At 42.8% G+C, this 27,055-nt stretch overlaps 1 protein-coding gene across 1 annotated transcript in view; it reads left to right on the top strand.

The window, feature by feature from the left end:
• Nucleotides 1-27,055, top strand: part of AGGF1 (angiogenic factor with G-patch and FHA domains 1) — a 139,953-nt gene that overhangs the window by 3,265 nt on the left and 109,633 nt on the right. The window contains exons 2-5 of the mRNA XM_082275665.1: nt 359-449; nt 6,686-6,867; nt 24,086-24,217; nt 25,716-25,892. Of these exons, the coding sequence (XP_082131791.1) occupies nt 359-449; nt 6,686-6,867; nt 24,086-24,217; nt 25,716-25,892 (582 nt within the window). The remainder of the gene's footprint in view (nt 1-358; nt 450-6,685; nt 6,868-24,085; nt 24,218-25,715; nt 25,893-27,055) is intronic.

Raw genomic sequence — 27,055 nt, 5'->3', positions numbered from 1 at the left:
ATGGTATCTGTGCCCTAGTTAGGAAGAGCCACTTCTGTTTTGCCTGTTTGCCGTCATCATTGAGAGTGAAAGTAAGAAAATCCCAAGGTTGTGGTTGTCATGAATGGGACAGAGATGGAAAAACAAAAAACCCTACCTTACTTTATCCAAAATGGGGGGGGAAAAAATGTTTGCCTTGTTCTGCTTTTAGGAGTCCTGCAGAGAGCAGTTTTATCCTGGAAATGCCACATTAAATGGTTCAAAATTCAAACTCACATTCTCTCTTTTCAACTTAATGCTTCTGTTTGTACCACTTCAATACATTTAAAGTATTTTTTACTTTTTCAAAGTTTTCAGCACTTACATTTTTGTTTGGCAGGTGGAAGATTTATGTCAAGAAATCCATGAGCGTAATAAATCTGTACAGACTGACAAGGAAGTGCAAACAGATGATTACGCTGCCTGGTCAGGTAAGCAGAGACTTGCTTCCTATTTTTAAGAATGTGTAAGGCTCAATTCACACTAGTGTGATTTTTTTTTTTTTTTTTTTTTTTTTTTTTTTCCTGTTTCTGAGGTCATGCTGCCATGCACAGCAATGGAAATCACATGTTTCTCTATGGCGCCTCTTCACAACTTTGCAATATGGTGCAGTGAAATTTTTGAAAAGGTGTAAGCAGTTCTTTTGGTGCAGCATAGTGCGTTTTTGGCCTCATAGACTTTAGTGGGAGTGTATGAAAAGCTCATGTACATACCTTTTTGGAGTATTTTTGGCAAAGTTTTGTGCTGAACCAGGGATCTCCAAACTTTCAAAAGAAAGTGCCAGTTTACTGCCCTTCACTATTCGGGGGGGGAATTGTTTCCAGTGGGAGTAGAATCAGTGAAAGTATACCATGCCATAGGCTTGATGATTAGTGGGAGTAAAAACAATTACACCATTGGTGTCAGTGGGAGGAATTGTGCCCCACCATTAGTGTCAGTGGGAAAATTGTGCACCACCATTGGTGTCAGTGGGAGGATCAGTGCGCCGCCGTTGGTGTCAGTGGGAGGATCAATGTGCCGCCGTTGGTGTCAGTGGGAGGATCAGTGCACCGCCGTTGGTATCAGTAGGAGGATACGTGCCTCGTATCAGTGGAAGGAAAAGTGCCCCAAGGCCCAATAAAGGCATGCAAAGGTCCACATCCAGCCCAGTCTCTGCCTCCCTCAAAAAACTCAAATGTACCTAGGTGGATGCTGTATCTGTCCCCTGCTGGCTCTAAGGCTGAGAACCAAGCGATTGATCACCGCTAATCTCTGTGTTCTCAGGGCTCCCCGAGCAGAGAGCTGGTGACTTTAAGTCACCGCTGTCTGCACTGTGTCCAAACCCCCCAGTGAGCGCTGGGCTGTGGAGGGGATGGGAGTGGCTGGCTTGGGCTCTCGGTGGCTTGGTGAGAGGCTGAGCCGAGTGCCAGTCCAGACATGTGGGCAGATTCTGACCATATGATCACGATCTTTGCAGAGCCTGGACCAGATTTGTGACATCAGCCAAAACAGCGATCTGTGATCCACGGGAGAAGTACAGCCATAGGAGCTTTGGTTGTACTTATCCTTTTAAACCTTCAATTGTTTTTAAATTAAAATAATAAACATGCTTGTTTGAATAATTTGATTTCATGACTCAATAGGATCTGGCGTCCTTGGCACCTTTTTGGAACCACAGCCATATCCCTAATGCAGGGAGGGAAAGAAAAGCACCAAGCAGGCATAGTGTAGCACAATTATTATGATAAAATACAATATGACCTAAAATGGCACTTACAAACAGATGGGGGTGGAGATGATAGATGGCGGTGTAGGGGAAAGTCCTGAGTGAGGGCATGTAGCTGTAATCCGAATCCGAGGCGAGACAAACCGGTAAGTCGTGGGGAAGGAGCCTGGTGTCCCTAGAATCCGTCCTCAGGAAGCCAGTAGTGGGCAACCCATGGTTGCTGTGATTGTCGGTCTGATCGAATGTCAGCCCAGGATAAGTGATTTCAGCATGAGTATGAACTGAAGCTGTCAGCCTGTCTGTGGTGTGAGCCAATGGGACGTGTTTTCAAAGCAAGCCACGCCTACAACAGCCTCTTTTTAGTTCATATTGTATTTTTATCATAATAAATTGTGCTACACAATGCCTGCTTGGTGCTTTTCTTTCCCTCCCTTTGCATTTCAGAATGTGGATTCCCAGTCCACAGAAATAGGCAAAAATGTATATTCCGTGAGATCCCCCAGTGGGGGGTACTCCAGAAGAAAGAGTGTAACGGAGGACCATCAACGGTGTAAAATATGCAACAATTTTGAAGTATAAAATACAAAAATTGAATGTAATAATACCACCCAAACATCCAGTTCAAAACACAAAAATAATGTTGTCTAGACAAGCACATAAAACCGGCCCCATTCACATACTGACGCATTCCAAAACATCTCTCATGTGCACTATAGGGTTTAGATGGTGAGAGCTGTGGATGTTGGAAATATGCGGGGATAACTCCCATTTTGTTCAGACCTAAGTTTCAATAGTTGTACTTAAAATAAAGAAAAATTCAGCGCTGAACATATAAATATAGAAAGAATGGACTAGCAGCTGACACTCAAGGGCAACCTGAAAAACCTTTGACATACATAATAGTGCAGCGCAATCCTATATATAATAACCACCAATATGATGATAATCAATAATATAAATAGAATAGTAAAAAATAGTCCAAAGTGCAGAGCCAGATAACCGTGGAGGAGAAAATCCTTTGATGCAGATGATGGAAATGAGAGCCCAAACAGACTGGTGAACATTCAATACAGTGTGCCCTCTTAGCTTAAAAGTTCCCACCACCAGGCATTCTCTGCCTTCCCCATGACCATGACCTTCCCCCCGTACGCGTTAAGTCCTTACGATGGGCGGGGGGAAGGTCATGTGATCCGCAGCCATCTTTAATGAGGTACCAGCAAGCAACACAGCACGCTGCTCGCTCTGCAATTTGACCGCTTTTAAATCAGGTTACAATGTAAGTGCACATCTTTTACTGTAATATTAAAGCTTATAGTAAGCAGAGAGCACTAGATCCTGTCTGATTCTTTTTGCATATCGCGGGAGGTGTTCCAGAATTGATATATTGACCAGTTATCGCATCTTGCTGAGAAGATCTTGCATAGCTTGTAAGCTATGTCCTTTGGAAGCTGTGTCCCCTGAGAGTAGATGAGATAAGCTGTCTGACCCTGCAGGGTCTTTGTCATAAGGTTAGAGGCAGAGAATGCCTGGTGGTGGGAACTTTTGAGCTAAGAAGGCACACTGTATTGAATGTTTACCAGTCTGTTTGGGCTCTCATTTCCATCATCTGCATCAAAGGATTTTATCCTCCACGGTTATCTGGCTCTGCACTTTGGTCTATTTTTTACTATTCTATTTATATTTATTATTGATTATCATCATATTGGTGGTTGTTATATATAGGATTGCGCTGCACTATTATTTCCTAAGTTTCAATAGAACACAGATTCAGACTTTGTCAGGACACGTGGGACACTTACTTCTGTCTAAAGAGATGTGTCAAGACGTCCTGGAGTGACAGTAAGATTGGGGAGACAGCAAAGGTAGGAGAATGGTCGGGTCTGGAAGACAGGTGAGTTACCCCATGGTACTCTGGATTTACCATACCTATACTCTGATACTCTTTGCTGCCCCACATCAACCCACGGTGACTGTAGTGTAGCCAGCCTTTACAGTGTCTGACTGACCGGAATTACCTCTGTTAACTGGGACCTACCATCCACAATGTTAAGAACTTGGCCTCCCTGTATTGTGACTAGGGAGTGACTGGCCCAGGGATCAACAAGATCTGGTATCTTACACCAGAGGCCTACTTACATTGTCATCCTGTTTGCTTTTCATTAGTGGAACTAAGCTCTCCAAGATTAATGTTTGAACTGACACTTTAAAGACGCTTGTTCCTGTCATACAGCTTTAGACATAGCTGGACACCTCTCTGCACTTAGTCTGAATCTGTGTTCTATTGAAACTTTGGTCTGAACAAAATGGGAGTTATCCCCAGATATTTCCAACATCCAAAGCTCTGACCATCTAAACCCTATAGTGCACATGAGCGATATTTTGAGTGGAATGCCTGAGTATGTGAATGGGGCCCGTTTTATGTGCTTGTCTAGACGTTATTTTTGTGTTTTCCACTGGATGTTTGGGTGGTATTTTTACTTCAATTTTTGTCATTTATACTTCATGCCATTACTTTAAAAAATTGTTGCATATTTTACACTGTTGATGGTCCTCTGTTACAACTTTTCTGCTGGAGTACCCCCAACTGGGGGAATCTTACAGACTATACATTTTTGCATGTTCATGCAGTTGTTGAGGTGCCCGGTCCCATTTGGACGGAGCGGTGATTTATTACAGCAGTATTACCATTCCCCCAAATTCTGTAAGGGTCTGAATGGATTGAGGACTACATGTTCTTTTATCTTTTAGTATCACAGAAATAGGCAGTATCACAAGCACAATAGTGTCAGCCAAACATCACTTTTGACATTTATTTCCATACTTCCAGGAATAAGACCTTTTTGCAGTTGATTTATTATCTGCTATATAACATCTCCTAACCATGGGATTGGCAGTGTCAGCGCTGTAGTGTTTTGTATTTTTGTGTTTTCACAGCCATATCCCTAATACTGCTTTAGCCCATATGAGGGTTTACGAGGGTGCGTTGAACCTTACCCCTTTTTGCTTCTTTTCTCTTCCCTTCTCTTGTCGTGTTTTTTTCTCCCCTTTTCTTCTTTTTTCAAAAAAGTTTTAATAAGAAGGATAACAAATTAACAATTACAGAGGTAACATGAAAGTAAATTAGCAAATATGCCTTGGTTATACATCATTAATTTCCATAGTATTATAAAGTCAAAAACAGCGTTACGTGGACAACCAAAGAAATGTCTGTATAGCCGGATTTGGGATCCACTCGGGCGCTCCCATTGGGAGCATAGTGCGCCCGAAGATGGAAACCACCTCCATCGAATTAGTAGTCCCTGTAACTGTGATGAAAGCAAGACATCGGCATAAAATATAATGTTGGACATAGAAACAAAGGAGAACTTAATAAAAATAAAAAGGGGGGGGGCAAAGAAGGAGGGAATACAATGGGGGGGGGGGGCATAGCTATAGCTTGTTAGTGGCCTCGGTTGGAGAAAAGAGAAAGAGAAGTTTGTAGTTACGCATTCTCCCTAAAGTCACAATAAGAGACAATTCAGTGTGTAGTATTCTGCAGATGTGTAAAAGAATCGGTCTGGTGGTCCCAAGCGGCCCAAGTCAGGTTGTATTTGTCAACTTTCTCTTTGGCGATATGGATCAATTCCTCCCTCCATTTCTGCCACTTTATTAATTCTAGTGAACCATTCCTTCAGAGATGGAATAGAAGTTGAAGTCCAGTGCACCGGTATACATGATTTGGCAGCGTTAAGCGTTGCGAGGGATTTTTGGTATCTTTTAGGTAGGTCGGTGGAATAGTGGAGTAGGAATTGGGCCGGAGTGTACTCTAGAAGTGGTGACTTGATGAATAATGGAACGGACTTTTGTCCAAAAGGGTTGAATGGCACTACAATCCCACCAGATGTGAAATAGAGTGCCTATTTCACTTTGGCAACGCCAGCATCGATCAGAGATTGAAGGATCTAATTTGTGGAGTAATTCAGGCATTCTGTACCATTGCGATATTATCTTTTTTTCTTTTTTATAATGATGGTAGCTGTACCACTTTTTTTATACTATGGAATTTATTCATCTTCTACTGCAACAGACCATTGTGGGTTTTTTTTTTTTTTTTTTTTTTTTGTTTCTCTTTTGTTACTGCTGTCATGTTATTGATATTAATATTTAGCCTGACTAGCTTATCCTTTTTGGATTGCGCCCGGTCTTTTGAAAATGTATTTGGACAATGTTATCCACTTTGTATCGCTTTTCTGGTATTTATGCTACCTCAAGATCTCTTTTTGGAATGTTGCATCATATTTTATTTTGTCACTGTATTGGTTATTTCTTGCCTATTTTATGACAAAAAGTTTAAATAAGAAAGTTATAAAAATAAATAAGCATGCCATACTTACCTGCTCGGTGTAAAGGTTTTGTACAGAGCAGCTCCGATCCTCCTCTTAGTTCCCTCGCCTACACTTCTGTTTCCTCCTCTTCAGGGAATGCTCCCATAGAAAACCATTCTCTATGGGAGCACTTATGCAGGCTCGCTCATGACCCGTAGCACAAACCTATTTGTGCTGTATTTGCAGATGTGTGCATCTAAACCCCTGTTTTAAATGCATATTGTTAGACCGTTCAGTTTGGTTGGTCGCAGACTGGTTGGTAAGGAGAGCTTGGAATCTTTTTGTGTCTTGTCGCTCCTTACCCGCCTTGTCTGCATCTATTGGATGTCTAGGCCCTGCTTCCAGCTCCTGAGGGCTCCAGCTGCTATCTATCTGCCCAGGAGGGAGATTGCTGGAACTGCCTCTGCTCTGGTGTAAAGCGCTGTATCAAGATCGGACTTGGGTAAGTATTTGGGGGATGGGGGGCTGGGGGGTATTCTGCACACAGAAGGTTTTTTACCTTATTGCATAGAACACCGTACAATTAATAATTCTGTGTTGCACAGAAGAATACTCAAACGTGTATTTTTTTTATTAATGAGATTTGTTGATCTTGCAGAATATTACAGCTACTACTATTCCTCCTATGAAAATCAAAACACAACCAATGTGGATGCACACCAGGAAAGCTGGCCAACTGAGGTGACCCCAGAAGCAGCAACGGATAAACAAGAACCCCCCAGATCAGATAGCAGTCAATGTGCAGGAGAACAAGAAACAAACTATGCCCAACATGTTGCGGTAGGATACATTCTGTTGATCCTTACTGGTAGTATAACATTTTTATATTCTACAGATAAAAACATTAGGAAAATCTCAATCTTTTGCTGGAATACACACACACACACACACTCACAATGTACATAGCTAATTCACACTATGTGCGATGACAGACTGTATACGGTATGGTAAAATGTTTTTCACTGCAAGGGCACACAAGAAACAATTGTTTGTCCTATTCACACTACAACGCAGCCTAGGGCTGTGGTGCAGCATGCTGTGATGAAATGCAGACATGCTACATTTTATAGCAGCGCACTGTGCCAAATCCCATGTAACTGTACAGCAGCGCAGCTGAATTGTATGTTTTGTACACTTTACATAATGTTTGTACAAAACCAAAAAAAAATAAAGGGAGCTGTGTTATGCTACACCGTGCTACACATCTCGTGTCGGATAATGCCTCCCGTCGAAGAATGCATCCAGTTTACTGGCGTCACTCCAGCTGACTGCTCCGATCAGCTGTGCTGGCGGTGACGACACTGACATGCGCAGTTTATCGAATGCACTATCCGACGGTAGATGGAGAGTGGAGGGGAGAGAATCTATTGTCAGATTCTGCCTCGCTCTCTGCACTATCTATGGGGACGGATTGGATTACAGAGTATTCATTCTTATATGAGAAATGGTGGGAATATTGTCTGATTAGAGAACACAAACGCAGCTCTTATCGGGGCACATTAAAGGGGAGTGCCCCGATAAGAGCTGTGTTTGTGTTCTCTAATCAGACAATATTCCCGCCATTTCTCATATAAGAATAAATACTCTGTAATCCAATCCGTCCCCATAGATAGTGCAGAGAGCGAGGCAGAATCTGACAATAGAGTCTCTCCCCTCCGCTCTCTATCTACCGTCGAATAGTGCATCCGACAAACTGCGCGACCAGCCATAGCCCGCCCAATAGAATTTCGATCCTGCTATGACGCTGTGATCGTCAGGCAGAATCCAACGATTCTTCCCGCAGTCTCCCGTCGAAGAATGCATCTGACGGACTGCGCATGCGCAATAATGATGTCAACCCCTGCTGAGCGGAGCAGTCAGCTGGAGTGACGTCATTTACCGTGCATGCGCAGTCCGTCAGATGCATTCTTCGATGGGAGGCATTATCCGACGCTACACCCCCTACATCAGCCGGGCACAGACCGCTGCTAGAGTCGTAAAGCGCTCCAGCCGCTCTTTGTTGCTGTGTGAATGGAGCCCTACTGTGTTGCCAGTAGACACATTAGCCACACAAGTGCTATAAATAATAACCCCTTGGACTTGGTTCACATATGTCTGGCCGTGGTTTCAGTGCGCTTTTTCTTTGTGTTTTTTTTTTTGCTGATTCAAGTGCAAATTTTTACTTGAAATCGCACCTGAACTGGATTGAAAAAGGCACCATACTCTTTTTAAAAGCGCACTGCAGCCGGACCACAGATATGTGAACCAGCTCCATAGAGAAGGCTGCTGGTTTGCTGTGTCATGTGAATTGGATGCTGTTCAAATGCATTAAATTTGCATATATGTGACCCCAGTCTTAAACTGGTACTGATGATTGTCTCTGGCTGATAGAAACAATGTACAAACAGAAAAAGTATATATACGCTCACTGTTCTGACAGTCCGTACTGCCTACGCACTGTGCATTAGTAATACTTATGTTCTAGGAATTAACTAATATATATACAAGTGCTCATTTCATCTGCAAGTGAGAACGAGGGCCAGCTAATTCTTTATTATACTTTTAAAGTGGAATTTAAAGTGGAATTTCAGCTTACCCCTAACTACTCTTAAAACTGTCCCCTCCCTTCTCCTAACACCTATGCTAACTAATGTGTGTAAGCAAGATGCGTATACTTACCTATTTTCAGACCACCCATACATCTTTCTTACACAGGTTAGTTAACATAGGTGTTATGAAGTGGGAGGGGCCACTTTTAAGAGTAGTTAGGGGTAAGCTGGAATTCCACTTTAAAAACATTTTAAAGCGATTGTAAAGTTTATTTTTTTTAAATAACAAACATATTATCCTTACCCGCTCTATGCAGTTGGTTTTTCACAGAGCAGCCCACATCCTCCTCTTCTCGGATCCCTCTTCAGCTCTCCTGGCCCCTCCCTCCTGTTGCGTTCCCCCACAGCAAGCAGCTTGCTGTGGGGGCACCCAAGCCCAATCACAGCTCCCTGTGATCATTCAGACACAGAGCCTAAACTTGGCCCTGCCCCCTCTCTCCTGATTGGCTAAACTATTTTGATTGACAGCAGTGAGAGCCAATCGTGCCACGCTGCTGTCTCAGCCAATGAGGATGGGAATCACAGGCAGCTTAGACACTCCTGCAACACCACTGGATAAAGATGGGCTCAGGTAAATATTTGAGGGGGCTGAAGGGGGGCTGCTGCACACAGTTTTTTTTTTTTTTATCTTAATGCATTTGAGATAAAAAAAAAAAATACCTTCTGCCTTTTTATAATCCCTTTAACCAGAAGAGAAAATTCCCCCAAAAAAGTTTTATTTTCCCCTGTTCTCACAACAGCTGGTTAACTCGCACAGAACGAGATTATATTCCCATCACTTCCACCTCTCTCCTCCTTTTCCTAAGCCTCCTTCCCTTCCTACCTCACTTTCCCAAATCTCCGTCCGTGTATTTCCTCAGTTTCTTAAACTCTTCCCATCTTTTCCAGATAATAGAGAATCTCCTCATTTGGTCCTCTCTGCTACTACACAGATGTTCCATTTCCATTTTATATATGTACTCAATTCTATTAAACCAGTTCTTCTGCGTAGGGCTCTCGGGGGGGTCTAACCATTTTTTTGGGATTGTCCCTTTTGCTGCGTTTATCAAATATGGGCTATTTGTATTGTGAAATAGACAAATCCACGGGTTATCAGCAATCTGTTTCCTTAATCCCCTCTATATATTGCTGTACCTTCTGCCAATAGTCTCTTATTTTTGGACATTCCCACCATATATGTGCCATAGTGCCCTTCATGTTATATCCCTTCCAGCATAATATAGAGTTCTCCAAGTTATATTTCTGAACTTTAACTGGGGTTAAATACCACCTGGCCAAACTTTTGTAGTTCATTTCTACTGTATTAATATCTCTGGCCAGGCCGAATACGACTCTCAGGACTTTATCCCATTTGTTGCTCTTTCAGTCCTGTTCCCAGTTCCGTTTCTCATCCTAGAATGAAAGGTGGTATTCCCGGTTCCACATTCTCCGTAAGAATTTTATAAATCCAAGAGACATTATGTTTGTCGCCTTCTGGGAATTACATAGGCGTTTAAAAGGAGAGTAATCCTCCTCTGACCTAATGGGTTGGGGTAATGACATCACAAAATGTCTTAACTGCAAATACCGCCATTCATTCAGTATCATTAAATCCCTCTTGTTTCAGTTCCTGGTATGGGCATATTTTCCCTTTGTTTTGTTTTTTGCACTATTTCTGTGCATTATTATCCTTTATTCATTCCCCAAACGGTGTCTCATTTCCTGGTAAAAACAATTTTGTCCCCGTTAGTGCAGTTAACGGTGAATTATATTCACATTTTGCTTTTTCATAGGTTGCATCCCAAACCCTAAACATAATCTTAGTCAATTCGTGTGTAATTACATCTAACATTCTGTACTGCCATGGAACCCAAATATTGTTACTCAATCGACCCGAGTTTTACTTAGTATATTTGCCAGTGTTACCCATCCTTTATCACATTTTTGCTTTATCCACTCAACCATTCGTGCTAATACAATAGCTTTGTAATATCTTTTAAAATCTGGTGCATTGTTTTATCCCTAGTCAGTACTGAAAACCATATTCTCAGTTTCTTATTCTACTAAATAAACCTTGAATTTTTTTCTTCCAGTACCTTAAAATAACTTTGCGGAGTAATATATATTGGTAACATTTGAAATTTATAAAGGATTTTGGGCAGAACCACCAGTTTAATCATGTTTATCCATCCTACCCAGGAGATTGGCCTTTTTATCATCTTTCTAATTTCTGTTTTTAATCTCATTGAGTAGTGGGATATAATTTACATGGCATAGATTCTTTATTGGTAATGTTAATTTTATCCCAAGATCATTTATATATAAGTTTCCCCCAGGTAAATGGAAATTATTTTTGTATAGCTTGTTCGTCGTTCTTATTCATATTTGTATTCAAGATTTCAGACTTTACAGGGTTAATCTTAAAGTTTGAGCGTTTTCCATATCTTTTTATTTATTTTATTAGGTTTGGCAGTGTTATTTTGGGGTTGGATATATAAAACAGAATGTCATCGGCATAAGCTGCGACTTTATTCCTCTTTTCCAATCTTCACCCCCCTCTATATCTCTACTGTTTTGTATAGTTGCCAATAATGGCTTTAGTGACAGCACAAACAAGAGGGGGGAGAGCGGACAGCCCTGTTTTGTTCCGTTGTACATTTCGAACACTGGAGACAGGCTCCTATTTACTTTTACTGCAGTCGATGGTTGTTTATATAAGGATTTGATCCACTGGGTCATCTTATTTCCCATTCCCATTTTTTCTATCGTACTCCTCATAAATCGCCAGTTTACCCTGTCGAATGCCTTTTTTGGCATCTATCGACAGAAGTAGCACTGGGGATTGTTCCCTTACAGAATTTTGTATTAGATGCAGAGTCCTTATGCCATTATCTTTACCTTCTCTCTGGGATAAAACTGGTTTGGTCTGCATAAACCCAGTCAGGCATCAACTCTTTGAGTCTCATATAGGGCTGAAACAGCTAATCAATTAATCCACAACTAATCGATTATGAAAATAGTTGTCAACTATTTTCATAATCGATTAGTTGGTTAGCCGATTAGTTGGCCTGCATACAGAATGCATTATTTGTTTAGATATCAGAAAATACAGTGCAGCACACATACAGCTCAGTACACTGTTTATACTAGGGTTGCTACCTCATCCCTTTAAGCCAGGACACACATTAATTACACAGGTTCTCTGGCTGATTAAGGTGGTAATTAAACTCACTTAGTGCCTTATGTGCATTATATCAGCCCAGAACCTGTGTAATTAATGTGTCCTGGATTAAAGGGACGAGGTGGCAACCCTAGTCCATATATGTCGTCATTATATACAGTGCAGCACACATACAGCTCAGTACACCATCCATACATGTCAGTATACACAGTGCAGCACACATACAGACCAGTACACCCTCCATACGTGTCAGTATACATAGTGCAGCACACATACAGCTCAGTACACCCTCCATACGTGTCAGTATACATAGTGCAGCACACATACAGCTCAGTACACCGTCCATACATGTCAGTATACACCGTGCAGCACACATACAGCTCAGTACACCCTCCATACATGTCAGTATACACAGTGCAGCACACATACAGCTCAGTACACCGTCCATACATGTCAGTATACACCGTGCAGCACACATACAGCTCAGTACACCCTCCATACATGTCCGTATACACAGTGCAGCACACATACAGCTCAGTACACCCTCCATACATGTCAGTATACACCGTGCAGCACACATACAGCTCAGTACACCATCCATACATGTCAGTATACACAGTGCAGCACACATACAGACCAGTACACCCTCCATACGTGTCAGTATACATAGTGCAGCACACATACAGCTCAGTACACCGTCCATACATGTCAGTATACACCGTGCAGCACACATACAGCTCAGTACACCCTCCATACATGTCAGTATACACAGTGCAGCACACATACAGCTCAGTACACCGTCCATACATGTCAGTATACACCGTGCAGCACACATACAGCTCAGTACACCCTCCATACATGTCCGTATACACAGTGCAGCACACATACAGCTCAGTACACCCTCCATACATGTCAGTATACACCGTGCAGCACACATACAGCTCAGTACACCCTCCATACATGTCAGTATACACCGTGCAGCACACATACAGCTCAGTACACCTTCCATACAGGCACCCCAGAAGAGGAAGTAAGAGTACGGATACTTTTTCTCAAATACTTCCCAATATCAATTACCGATACCTATTTTTAATGTCCTGATCTTTTAGATTTTTTTTTTTTAGACCAATGAAAATTTTTACCGTTTCTTAACAATTATGAAGAACAGTTCTTCTGTGGCTTTGAAAATTGAAATTTCGCTACTTCAGTGTGATTTCAAAGCCGCAGATCAGTGCGATTTGGACGTCTGATTTCATTGCGGCTTGTTACTTCATTTAACAGAACTCAATGCAAGTCAATGGAATCGGAAAAAAGGTATCGGCTTACTATCGGCACCGATACCAGTATCGTCACCATATAGCTACAAATTCTGGATGGACCCTCTGCTCACTGCTAGACCCTTTCCAGTAAACTATGCAATGAAAAACAGGGATTATCAGTTCATATATAGTCTTATCCAGAATTTGTAGTGCTAATATGTGATCACACCCTTTTAGCGCCTGGTAGTCCAAATCCTTGTACAAGCTATGGGGATTTGAGCACAGGTATATGTTTTCTCTGTTGTAACACAGGTCAGTGATCAGACCTAAACCTAGTCGCTCTCCCCCACCTTGTGTCTTGATGCCCCAGGTTGGCATGGTGTCCTCCATAGCATTTGCAGTGGCAAGGCAGTGTAAGACTGGCCAGAAGATTACTTTGACGCAGTTGGTCAGCTTAAACATGTTTTGCAATATATGTGAACTAAATATCCCTTTTTGTTTTATTGCATAGTTTGCTGGAAAGGGTGAAACAGTGTGCAAAGGGTCCATATAGGATTTGTAGTTTTACTATGTGGTCACCACCACTTAGAGATATTCAAAAATAAACTGTCCTTTTTTAAACTTTACATAATAACTAATAGGCCACACTTTTTTTTTTTATCCGATTTATTTGATTAATCGGCCAACTAATCGATTATGTAATATAATTGTTCGTTGCAGCCCTAGTGTAGCCAACACCTTTGCATGGAATTTGGTGTCTGTATTTAATAGTGCTATAGGTCTATAGCTCGAGCATAAGATAGCATCTTTTCCTTCTTTAGGTATAACAGTGACATGAGCCTGCAGTGCTTGCTTGCTTCCTTCCTCATCTCTCCTCCTTCTTCCAGCCTGTCCATATATTTACATAGTTTATTTTTTTTATAATAAGAGGTTGTAAACCCATCTGGTCCTGGACTCTTCCCTGTTAATGTGTTCTTTTAGGCTCGGTTCACATTTATGCGATGCGGGAAGGCTGCGAATTCGCAGCCTGTTCCGCATTGCACACGCACCCCCGGCAGTTCACACTGCCATATGCGATACGCTGGGGGTGTCAATGTAATCTTAACGACACCCCCAGTTTGATCGCATATCGCAGTGCGATCGTGCAGTTCGCACAGGAGCGGATCGCACAAGTGTGAACCGCTGTGCGATCCGATCCTGATGCGGCTGCAAAAATGCCTCCTGTGCGTGTTTGCTCCGGGTGCGATGCGAATTTAGCCATACAAACTGTATGGCTAAACTCGCACCGCACAGCTGATCGCATGTAATGTCGGAGCAGTGCGCTCCGACATTACATGGGAACCCGGCACTCGCAGAAGTGTGAACCGGGGCTTAATGCCATTTTTTTTCCTCCTATTGGTTCCTCTAAGGCTTGAAGTTTTCAATATCTGCCATTTTTTTTAATTCAGTGTCTTGTGACCCTATCGGCCTTACTAAATACAAGAAACTATAACTATAAAATTTCAGCGATTTAGGGGGTTGAGTATACAATTTCTCCTTTATAATTTTTCATATAAAGTTTACCGCTATCTTCTTTTTAAATATTCTTGCTGAGTGTTTCCCAGGTTTGTTCCCCCATAGGTATCTGTCTTTGGCTACTCTAATATAGGTTTGTCTTTTTTCCTGATCCGGTAACTCTTTTAATTTATTCCTTTTTAATATTAATCTATGGTGTTTTTCTGGGTTTGCTGTTCTCTTGTGTTGTTCTAGCTCGTATATCTCTGTTGTTATTACCCTCGTTGTTTGTCCTCCCTTTTTGTTTTGTTTTGTTTTTTTTGTTCCAATAGAGCTCAAAATACCTCTAATATAGGCCTTGTCTGCTTCCCAGACCGTATCTTCCGACAGCTCTAGGGTTTCATTTAACAGAAAGTATTGCTGTAAGAGCCCATTCACACTGCGACAAGTCGCGGTCAGTCGCGGTCCATTGAGTAGTACAGGACCCGCTCTAATAGGAGCGACACAAGTCGCTCCGACTTAGAAAAAGGGTCTTGTACTACTTTGGGGCGACCTCGGAGCGACTTGCATAGACTTCCATTATGTGAAGTCCCTGCAAGTCGCCCCCCGAAGTCGTGTCGCCTCAGTGTGAACCGGCTCTAATTCCTTTTTTATTTTATCTTCAACTACTTTGTCCTGTAACAGTTCCTCGTTTAACTTCCAGTTACATATTTTATTCTGGGTATCTGCTGTCCTCATATTCTTTATTACTGGGGCATGATCTGATAAAGTTATTATTTCTATGGCTGTCTGAACCAGTTCATCTAGCCACCTATGGTTTACCGTTATGTAATCCAATATCTAGTTAGTATGTACCATGCACTGGTGAGTAAGATGTATATTCTTTCAACCCAGGGTGCTGGATTCTCCATATATCAACTAGCTGAGTCTGATACAATTTCTTCTCCACTAATCCGAGCTGTTTACTTTCATTCCCCTGTGCATGTGACTTACTATCCAACCTTGGTTCCATACAAAAATTTAAATTCCCCTCCTAGTATTAGTTTTCCTTTTTTTAAAATCCTCCATTTTCCCCAAAACTCTTTTCAGGAACGCCATCGGATTTGTATTCGGACTGTAGATATTAACTAAAGTACATTCTTTTTCCTGCAGCGTCTCCTTCAGGAACATGAACTGTCCCTCGGGATCTACCAACCTCTTATCTAGGGAGAACTTTATATTTCTTGCAAACCCCCTGGCTACTCCTTTGGCTCTCTTAGTTGTTGAATCTCCATAGTACCATATTGGGTGGGGTTTTGAATAGAGTTTCGTTTTCATGTCATGCGATATTATGTGTGTCTCCTGTAGAAAAACTACGCTAGCAGAATATTGTTTAATTTCTTTTAGTACCTTATGTCTCTTTGCTAGAGAGTTTAATCCTCGTACATTGTAAGTTAAAGCAGAGTTCCACCCAAAAGTGGAACTTCCGCTTTAGGTAGTCCTAACCCCCTGACATGCCACATTTGGCATGTCATTTTTTTGGCAGGGGAGCGGGTACCTAGTTTTGACAGGTACCCGCTCCCACTTACGCTTGGAGCGCCACGGCGCCCTGAGCGGAAGTTCTCCTCTCCCCCTCCCTCCCTGCAATCTTCTGGGACATGTCAGAGGTCCCAAAAGATTGCCGGCCAATCAAGATGCGCAGCGCAACTCGCGCATGCGAAGTGCGTACCCAGCTGTGAAGCCGCAAGCTGTCACAGCCGGGTGCCCACACCAGTGATGCTGGCGCCGCCAAGACCAGAGGGAGAGGATCGAGGCTTCGGGCAGCTGGACCGTGGGACAGGTGAGTGTGTGTTTATTAAAAGTCAGCAGCTACACTTTTTGTAGCTGCTGACTTTTGATAAACACAGAAAAGGCTGGAACTCCGCTTTAAGAAATTAATTATCATATTTTCTTTCCCTCTACCTGCCTACCTCCTCTACAGCAGGCCCAGAGGTTGGTACAGCTCAGTTACAAAGAGATTCCTGAACCTTGGGGTCTATTCTTCCCCTTACCCCCCTTCCTTCCCCCTCTCACTTCTCTCTCTCTTTCCTCCTCCCTTCCCCATTACTGTTGTTCTTGTAAGTTAGGGATTTTGACCTATTCCTGGCCTTTGAGTAGACAGTATCCTCCTTCCTTTGATCCCCCTCCAACTGTCTAATCTTTCTCATTAGGGTGGAACTTTATCTGGCACACCTGGTGGGCCTTAAACTGTAAGTGTCCAGAGCTTGCCCGGTGCCTATGTATCCCGTCCTTTATAGGGTAAAAATTCTTCTCCTGTTCCCCTCCCCATCTAAATAAACCTCTTATCTGCTTAATGTCTCTTTGCTGAAGTCCCTTATCTGAATTCCCCACTGTTTTTATTTATCTCTTTGGTGGCACATTCTTCTTTGGGACGAATTGCCTTTTGATCATCTTCCAATCTTGATCTTTCTTTCCCTGTATCAGATCATCCAGGAATGGCCGGTACAGGTAGATCTAGTTTTCTACAAAAGTCTTGCAGTTCTTCCAGAAATCTGAGTCTAATTGAGCAGCCCTCTTTCTGTCTTATCAGACAGGCAGGGAAACCCCATATTGAATATTCTGCATGCGCATCTGTTCCAGTAATGGCTTAAGATGTCTCCTTCTTGCTAATGTTTAAGATGCTAAGTCCGCTAAAATCTGCAGGGTTCATGGTTTAATGGGGGTATTTCCCTCAGTCTTTTCCATATTTGTGTTTTCTTTTTTTTAAACTTTTTTTTAATAAAGGAGATAAAGCTTTTGGTACAATAAACAAAGCACTCAACATGAGCGCCAAAATATAATACGGTGCAACATATTACAATAATGTCAAAACATGTAGTATGCAGCATTCCATCACATTATAAGGTCAGTAAGCATGCTAAGTAACAAAAAGATTTGGCATTACGATTATCAGGGCGTGTCAAAGCCAACAGGCCGAAAGACCGTCTGGTTCAAACACTCCACAGTAAGGTAGCCAGTACTCTCAACGATATCCTTAAGCATGTGATACTGTGAGGGCAGAAGAGCACAAAGCGCCCCAGACCTTATCAAATTTAGCGGGGCACCCTCTATGTTCAAATACAAGTTTTTCATATGGTAACACCTGATTTACCAACTGCAGCCAGATACGCAACGAGGAAGGATTGGGCTGAATTCATTTAAGAGCAACTGCCTTGCAGACCAAGAATACTGTCTCCATTAGCATAATTCTAGTATGCCTCGGCCACTGCTCCTCATCCAATACCCCCAACAAACAAATCAGTGTGGTGCATGGGACTGGGACAGACAGGACCGCAGACAATACATCGTCACCCATTTCCAATATCCGGCTATAACCGGACACAGTCACATGACATGGGCAAGTACATCTAGTACACCTAGGGCCTGGCAAGCCATGCATTGCGTGTAGCCTAACCGGTGTCAAAAAGGATTGATGCAACGTGTATAAATGAACCAATTTATTGACTGCTGGAGATACTGAGAGATGAGAGGAGCATGCCTCCTCCCAGTCCTCATCAGACAAATCCGGGATAATTTGCTGCCATTTAGTGTGGACTGACAATGGGGTTCTGTTAATTGTGACAGATATTAAATGTAGATAAATGGTGGAGATAAGCCCCCTGGGACCGCAAAACTCCTATCAGCGGGTAGTCAGAAAGACCAACGCCATTAGTCCCAAACTGGGAGTGAAGTACATGACGAAGTTGGAGGTATCCTATAAAAGGCGGTTCGGGGAAGATCACATTTACCCTGCAACGTTTGAAAAGAAATTTAGGACATTCCCCTCATATACATCCCCCAAAGTAATAACTCCTTTATTCTCCCAGAACCGAAAATCCAGAAACAATTGAAGACAGGGGAACATTGGGTTATGCCAAAGAGGCAGAGCTGAGTTAGTATCCCCAAAGTTCGCAAATCTTCTTGGCCTCTGGCCATGGTAAGCATCTGAATGAGGCGCCCACCCAGAGTCCTGGCTGGAGCCTCTAGAGCCACCAGCAAGTCCCTTAGCCCAAGCACAGTATGACTCAACCACTGGCGGGGTGGTTGGAACCAACCAGTCAGTCAAGTGGTGCAATTGTCCTGCTAAATAATAGTAGTACAAATTGGGCAATGCCATGCCCACCTGCGCCTTGGGGTAAGGTAGAGAATTTAAGTTAACGTCTATTATTGGCCCAGATAAAGGAGACAAAAAGCATCCAGGGTTTTAAAAAAGGATTTAGGCACTGATATAGGGACATGGGAGGTCACATATAGACATTTAGGTAATAAAATAATTTTAATAATATTGATCCTGCCCGCCACTGACAGATGGAGCCTAGTCCACACTCCAAGTTTGTAGTTGATCATCTGCAGCAACGGGTCTAAATTTGCTTTTAGAGCATCAGACGGGGACAATGTAATAATGATCCCCAGATAATTAAATGAGGACACTATACGGAGGGGGCATGAGGGGTCCCCCGAGAACGAGACCTGTGGACCAAAAGGCATCAGCGCTGACTTCTGACAATTAATTTTAAGACCAGAGTATCTGCCAAAACAATACATTTTTTGCATCGCTGCCCCCAGTGAGGTGGAGGTGTCCCGCAAATACAGAATAAGATCATCTGCATAAAGACCTATAATATCAGTTCTATCGCCCATGGTAATGCCTTTTAGGAGAGCAGACTGCTGAAATCTCAGTGCCAGGGTTTCAATAGCCACCGCAAATCATAATTGGGATAAAGGACACCCCTGCTTGGTACCCCTGTGGAGTTGTATAGATTGGGACAGTAAACCATTGACCAAAATGTAGGAGGTGGGGTCCTTTTATAAAGGATAGAAACCCATTTTTGAAATGTAATCCCAAAGCCAAAAGAACACAGCCATAAGAAACAGCCATTCTATCTCATCAAAGGCCTTGGCAGTATCCAAAGAAGCCAGGGCGCAGGATTCCGGGAGAAACTCTTTAAGTTGTAATATCATTTGTAATATAATTTGCGTATCTCCAGAGGCAAACCGTCTGGACCAGTTGCCTTCCCCTTACCTGTAGATGCTATCGCTTCCCTGACTTCCTCCTCCGTTATATCTGCCTCCAGCCCCTCTATCTGTTCCTAGGTCAGAGTGGGAAACAACAGATCTGATAGGTAGTTATCAATTTCTTGGCTGGTTGAAGTATACATATTTGTGTAAAAGTCATGAAAGCAGGTGAGTATGTCCCTGGCTACGAGGGCCTCAGAAACGTCTGAGCGCATGATCTTAGTTACAACTGTGCTGTTTACCTGTTGTCTTGCCATATGGGCCAATAGCTGACTAGATTGGTTCCCAAATTCAAAATATTTCTGCTGAGTATAGAAGGTTTTCCTCTTGGCACTGGCAGATGCATGGTCCGCATACATGCGGGATAAGCCCTCCCAATGAACCCGATTGGAAACGGAGGGGAATTCTAAATATTTTGCTTCAGCTTCTCGATATTTCTTTTGCAGCTCTTCCTCATCCTGTCGGGAAGCACTTTTAATATATGAAATGGTGGACTTAAGGGCCCCCTGCAGGTATGCCTTCAAAGCATCCACTGAACACTAAGCCCCGACCTGCACCATGTCCCTCCAAAAAAAGACAACTGGTCCAGGATCTGGTCATTAGGTCGAATTTGGTAAAGCCAGAAAGGCTGAACCCGCCATGGTCTGCGTATTCCCCTAGCACCAACATCTATTGACAATGACGAGGGAAAATGATCTGAAACCCCCTCACATTCCAGGACAGAAAATTACTAGTGTTAGCCATCATACATCAGAAAACACCCTATCAACAACAGAGGGGGCAAACCAGGCTTCAGTGTCAATGTGGGAAGCTGCATGTCCATGAGAACACGCATGTTCCGATAAGCAATTAGGCAGGTGACCTGGAATATCAGGCTGATCACCAAACTATGTAGAACAAAATTAACTGGCATTAACTGGTGTAACATATATTTACAAATTTTCAATGGGGCATTGCTCACACAATGCAGCCACATATGTGAGGGTAATACGTGGGGTCAGCTGTCTCAAGGCTCTCATATGAAAAATGATGCAACATTTCCAATAAAGGTTTAGGATACAGTTCCAGACGTATGTGTAGAAGGCAGAGATAGTGGCAATAACAAAGAACTAGGATCTCCATCAGAAATCTCAGATAGCACCCCCATGAGCTGGTCCAGGAGATGCAATACCAAAAGGAGAGTTCCAGAGTTGGCCAGTAGAGGGCAGCAAGTCGCAAGGATTGGAGATGAAAAGTCTGTATGTAACTCAGAAAGACATGAATGTTATGAAGGTAATGTGAAAGCAAAGACCAAGCTATTCTAGTTCCATGCTGTGTAATAGGTTACTATTTGAAACTGTGGGACAGCAAAAGGAAAAAAAATCAAAAGAAGAAAAAAAAAAACTAGGGTCTGTCCCCCCAACTTTTTCTGTTAATACAGCAAAGGCACATGCTTGTATGAAACATTTAAAAGGGAGAAAAAAACACAACTGAAGCAGATGGCACTCCTCCAGGCACACATGAAGAACCAAAGCAAGGACACCAAAGACAAGTGAGGATCCAATAGAGATGTCCTATTCTGAGGCCTATGGTGGGCGACCCTTCATGTTAAACCACTCCTGGGCAGCATCTGGGGTGTTGAAGAAAAGGACTCTCAGCCGAGCCGGGAAGAACAGTAAATGATCCCATTCTCTCTCTCAGCTTCCTCTTAATTTCTGTAAATGTGGTTCTCTGCTTCTCTAGCTCGATCGAAAAGTCAGGAAAGATGGAGAGCTGGGCATTTTCAAACTGCAGCTTGCCCTTCTGGCGGGCCTTGCCGTAGCATCAGGTCACGATCCTTAGGTCACTTTCACACAGATGGCCCGTTCAGATCCGCCTGTCCGTTTTTTTTTTTTGGCGGATCTGAATGGATGCCCCATGCATCTCTATAGGGCATCGGATGTCAGCGGAGACATGTCCGCTGACATCCGATCCATTAAATCTGGACGGATGGAAACCCTATTTTCCATCCGTAAAAATACTAGCTGATTTGTACAATACCATATGGGAGAGTGATCTCAGGAAGTCACCAGCCGTGTATGTATGTGTGTGTGTGTATATATATATATATATATATATATATATATATATATATATAATATAAATTTATGCCTTATGATGGTGTCTTGGCAATAAAAAAGGCTGCCTTGTCCAAGCTACCAAATTGTGAACATCGCTTTATCTGACCCCCTGTAATACGGGGTCCGATACTTCTGGTAAGCAGTTGTGCTCACTGGGTGGAATTTTAAGGTGAAGGTGAACCATATCTGTGATCAGCAGCAGTGTTTCCTAAAAGAATCTCCTTGAGATTGGGATACCCTCTGAAGTTTTTTTGCACAAAAGACTTTCTTCATATCAATTATATTCACTTACCTTGCACTAAATTGGTTGATTTTGCATATGTAATGATTGTTCATCTATGGTATGTCACTTGTTTGAGCATTGTATTTTTATTTAAAGTTTTAAATATTTTGTTCATTATCTCTGTTAAGACTTCTCCCTGTGTCTCTGGTAGACCTCTGATTCCTTTCTATGTCCTCTACTCATGTCAGAATCCGACTTAGATCTCCATAAAATGTTGCCATGTCTCTTTTAATAGAGAGTTCTAGCTTGGCGAACATATCCGCCATTTCTGCTTTTGTGTGCAGTTGTGCTTTTAAACGCTGATCCTCCATTTCTCTACTTTCCGGGTCACTCTCTTCTATGTCAATTTTCGATTGGTTAAGCATGTTTGCTCCCGCAGATGATCTTTACTGCCCACTTTTTGTTTCTTCTCACCACCTGTTTCCCTTGGGCTCCTAATTGTTTTTCCTCAGCCATTTTATCGGTGTTCCCTTCTTGGGACATATATTTTTTTAATTGGCCCTTGTCTGGTGCTTATTTTTGGCGATTTTACAGCTTCGCTTCCTTTCACTGGTTTACCCTTCATTACTGAATTCCTCTTCTTTTCTTCCCCTCCTTGAACTTTTGTTGTACTTTTGCTTTTAATTCCTCTCTTACAGCCACACGCTACCCTATTTTCCTTTTTATTTTAAACCTACCACTAAGCAGCCTGTCGGTAAATCACTTTAAGTCCCGGTTCACACTTGTGCGATGCGGGAACGCTGCGAATATACACAGCGTGTTCCCGCATCGCATCCGCACCCCTGGCAGTTCACACTGCCATATGCGACACGCAGGGGGTGTCAGTTAAAAGTTAACGACACCCCCAGTTGAGATCGCATATCGCAGTGTGATCTGCAAGTTCGCACAGAATCGGATCGCACTAGAGTGAACCACCATGCGATCCGATTCTGCTGCGGATTAAAAAAAGGGTCATGTGCGTGTTTAGTGCGATTGCGGTGCAAATTCAGCCATACAAACTGTATGGCTGAAATTTGCACCGCACAGAGATCGTATGTAATTTAGGAGCAGTGCGCTATACGCAAATTACATGCGATCTCTGTGATCGCACTAATGTGAACCGGCACTAAGGCTTTATTGTACCCCCTGTTCTTCCTTCCACTGCCTCTGTTAAATCCCTCTTCCTGCTGGACTTCTCTTATAGGCTATGTTTAAAATTTCATACAATTTTATGTGTATAAACAAATGTCCATAAACAGCAAAGGTAATAGAAAAAATAGAGGAGGAAGTGAAATAAATTTTGGCTGTGTAGACAGTCAGGCTCCTTGCTCTCGGCGGCGCTTGGTGGCTCATCCAAGCCCCGAGTCGTGGTCACACCTCCTCCCACTGCTTCGGCTCTGATTGGCAGTTTCCGCTCTACTCCTTCAGACTGCTCTACCGTCAATGCTGCACCGCCTCTAGCCTCTCACGAGCCCAACCTCCTCCTCCTTTCTCTTGCTATCACAGGGGGCACTGACGAAGCGTATAACGATTCAGCAGATGAGGTAGGGGTAGGGATAACTGCTTACTTGTATCCCATGGACCGTTCCCTTGGCATTCCTAGCAGGAGTGCCATGATCAGACTCCTCCCCCCTGACAAGAGTGTACAAATGTTTTATGATTAGATTTTTATGATTAGAGAGAAGCATGCCCAGATTTTTGGGCTAAATTTCACTTTTGGGTTACAGAAGTACATCTACTTACTGTATGTATTCCTGTGGCCCAGAGTCAGCTGATAGTGGTCTATTGCTTTTAATATTTTCAAGGTAGCAATCGGCAGAAAACTATCCAATGCCCTAAGAACTTCTGCAGACATAGAAAAAACAGAAACACCTCTAGCTAATAAGTACTTTAGAAACATAAATATATTTTGTCTTCCTCTACAGTTTATTATTGTTCAGAAGGTGGAGCTGGGCTCTAAAAAGGTTGTAGATGTTGGCATATTTTGTCTTCATGGCAATATTAAATCTTTGTCTAGTCATTAACTATAAGCATTTTTGTGACACAGTGATGGTTGTCTTGCTAAATTGCTAAACTTTGTTTATTTCACTTTAACTTTTTAGGGTGAGGAAGGAACATCACTTGCTGAAAGTCTAAGAGCCACTGCGGAAGCTGCATTGTCCCAAACCGGATTTGCCTATGATGAGAACACTGGCATGTACTACGATCACAGTACTGGATTCTACTATGACTCAGTATGTCTGTCCTTTTTATATTTCATTTGCATTCAAGCAGCAGTGTTTATGTAGTGCACCCTCTGCTGGACAGCTAATGTAATACCACAATTTTAAAGGATACGTTCACTTTAAAAAAATAAAACATTATTGCACATTTTTTTTGCAGGTAATAAAATGTGCATTTATTATTATTATAATAATAATTTTTTTTTACATTTTTTTGGAGCCCAGAAAGCATTGCACCAGTGATTGGCAGATCGCTGACGCCATGCAAGACTCCAGCAGACAGAGTGTAAGCTGTCTGCCTGCACATCGTACGGCCAGGCAGTTTTACACTGACAGTATGAACTACAAGCCAACATTTGCAAAGGATGTTGGTTCTTGTAGTTCATTCATTCACAGAACTGTTTGAATGAATGATGCGCCCATGTGGGCAGAGCCCTGCACAGCCGAACTGTTTTCAAACAGTGACAGCTAGTATGGGGAACTTCTCCCTGTACTGCTGTCACAGGGAGATAGAGCAGCGGGCAGCAGCAGGAACATATTACATGTTCCACCCTAAAAACAGATGGAACATGTAACCTAGTTACATAGTAGTTGAGGTTGAATAAAGACCATAGTCCATCCAGTTCAACCTGTGTAGGTGTGTGTGGCCGCAATCATCTCTCATACCCCTGAATGTTCTGATCCTTGAGATGTACGTCCAAGAGTCTTTTGAAAGCAACCATACTTCCTGCAGAAACCACCTCTTGTGGTAGAGAATTCCACAATCCTGTAGCCCAAACAGCAAAGAACCCCCTGCGTTGCCTGAGGTTAAAACGCTTCTCCTCTATTCGCATTGTATGCCCTCGAGTCCTCATGCAATCCTTTCGACTCAATAGTTTTTTTCTATGCTGAGATCACCATTGAGGTATTTATAAATTGCTATCATGTCCCCTCTCAAGCGTCTCTTCTCCAGGGAGAATAAATCAAGCGATTGCAGACGCTCTTCATAATTAAGGTCCTCCAATCCCCTAATGGTGAACTTATCCTTTAAAAGGCTGAAAGTTTTTACCTCCATGCATTCTATTATAGAATGCAGGAAGGTAAAAACCTTCCGGGTGCAGCCCCCCCCCCCCCCCCACAGCCCTCCCTAACACTTACCCGAGCTCCCTCTCGATCCAGCGATGTGCCAGTATTGGCTGTTCTGGGACTCCCTCTCCTCATTGGCTGAGACAGCAGCTGGAGCCATTGACTTCCACTGTTGTCAATTACAGTCAATGAACCAATGAGAAGAGAGCGGGGGACGAAGCCAAGCCGCAGCTTGCTATTGAGTGCACTGGTTAAGGAGGGGGAGCCAGGAGTGCCAGCGGGAGACCCAAAAAGAGGAGGTTCAGGGTTGCTCTGTGCAAAACCACTGCACAGAAGAGGTAAGTATAACATTTTTGTTATTTAAAAAAAAAACACAGCCAAACCTTAATACCACACTAATTTTGTGACAGCAATATAATATTTTACATTTAAATTTGCCAATTAGGAATCCCAACTATATTATGATCCTTCCACTGGAATATATTACTACTGTGATGTAGAGAGTGGGCGATACCAGTTTCATTCAAGAGTGGATCTACAATCCTATGTGGACAAGCCAAGCAAAGAAAAGAAAGTGAAGAAGAAAAAACGAGAGCCAGTGAGTGCTCAGGAAGAGGACAGGGTAAGGAACTAACTATATTTACCTAATTATAATTGCATGACATATGGCGGAGTGTGACCCTTTAGGTGGGTGATGATCTGTTTTATTTAAGCCCATATGACAAAGATTCAAGCGTCGCTTATGATAATCTTTAGGGAGTAGTTATGCATAAAACTGTAGCATTTTGCATCAGAGCAATATATTATAAGCTGTCACTGTAATTTGTTGTTTGGAGGTGAAAACTCCAGGCCTACCATCTTCCTTCACTACATTGGCAATTCACAGACTTGAAACTGTTTGTATAGAACATGTCACACCTTCTAATCCTGCTTGTTTTAGGTCAGTGACTTAACAAGAAGTAACACTAAAATGACATGCCTGTAGCTTACACCTCCAAAACATGTTGGCAGCCATGGCTCCAATATGTCCATTTTTATTGACCAGGTTCTTTCTAGCTATACTTCTCCTGTAGATCACAGGAATGCAGTTCGTTCTGCTCGCTTGTGACCGGTTTTCAGCTGACAGCAGGCTAATGTCCACTATCGGCTGGTGTCAGTCAGCCTGTCCAGGCTCAGGAAGGATCCCAACCATATAGCTGGGATCCATCCAGATGCCTGGACCAGCATGTGGCTCAGCCTCTCAGCAATCTGCCCTGTGGACTCGGCAAGAAATGAGGATACATTTCTTGTGAGGGAAATCTCCTCCTAGACATTTATAATAGGAACAAATGTTCTGGTGGCAGCTCACATTTTTGGATCAAGGCCTTGTTCGCAGGGCATGCTACAGCATACACCCATACAAGGGCTGTGCTTGCCGGCTTGGGGATGCACAGGTGTTCTGTTCTATGCTTCCCAATGCCGGCAGTCTCACTTGTATCAATTGGGATGCAGCAGCTGCACAGACATAGCTACTGCTCCCAATATGACATCCATGTGGGTGCACAGCCCTGAATGCAGACAGGTATTTTAAAGAGATAAAACCATGGGGAAAGTGCATGCATTTTAGAAATGTACTAAATATGTGGGGTTTTTGTTTATTTTTTTAAAGACTTTGTAAGGGTTCAGTTTTTTTTAAATAACAAACATGTCATACTTGCCTGCTCTGTGCAGAGGTTTTGCACAGAGCACCCCCGATCTTCCTCTTCTCGGGTCCCCTGCTGAGTGCCCCCAGAGCAAGCAGCTTGC

This window comes from Pelophylax lessonae (genome assembly GCF_965119305.1).
Source record: "Pelophylax lessonae genome assembly, chromosome: 1".
NCBI lineage: Eukaryota > Metazoa > Chordata > Amphibia > Anura > Ranidae > Pelophylax > Pelophylax lessonae.
The sequence above is the reverse complement of the archived record's forward strand: the minus strand, read 5'-3'. Positions and strand labels throughout refer to the sequence as shown.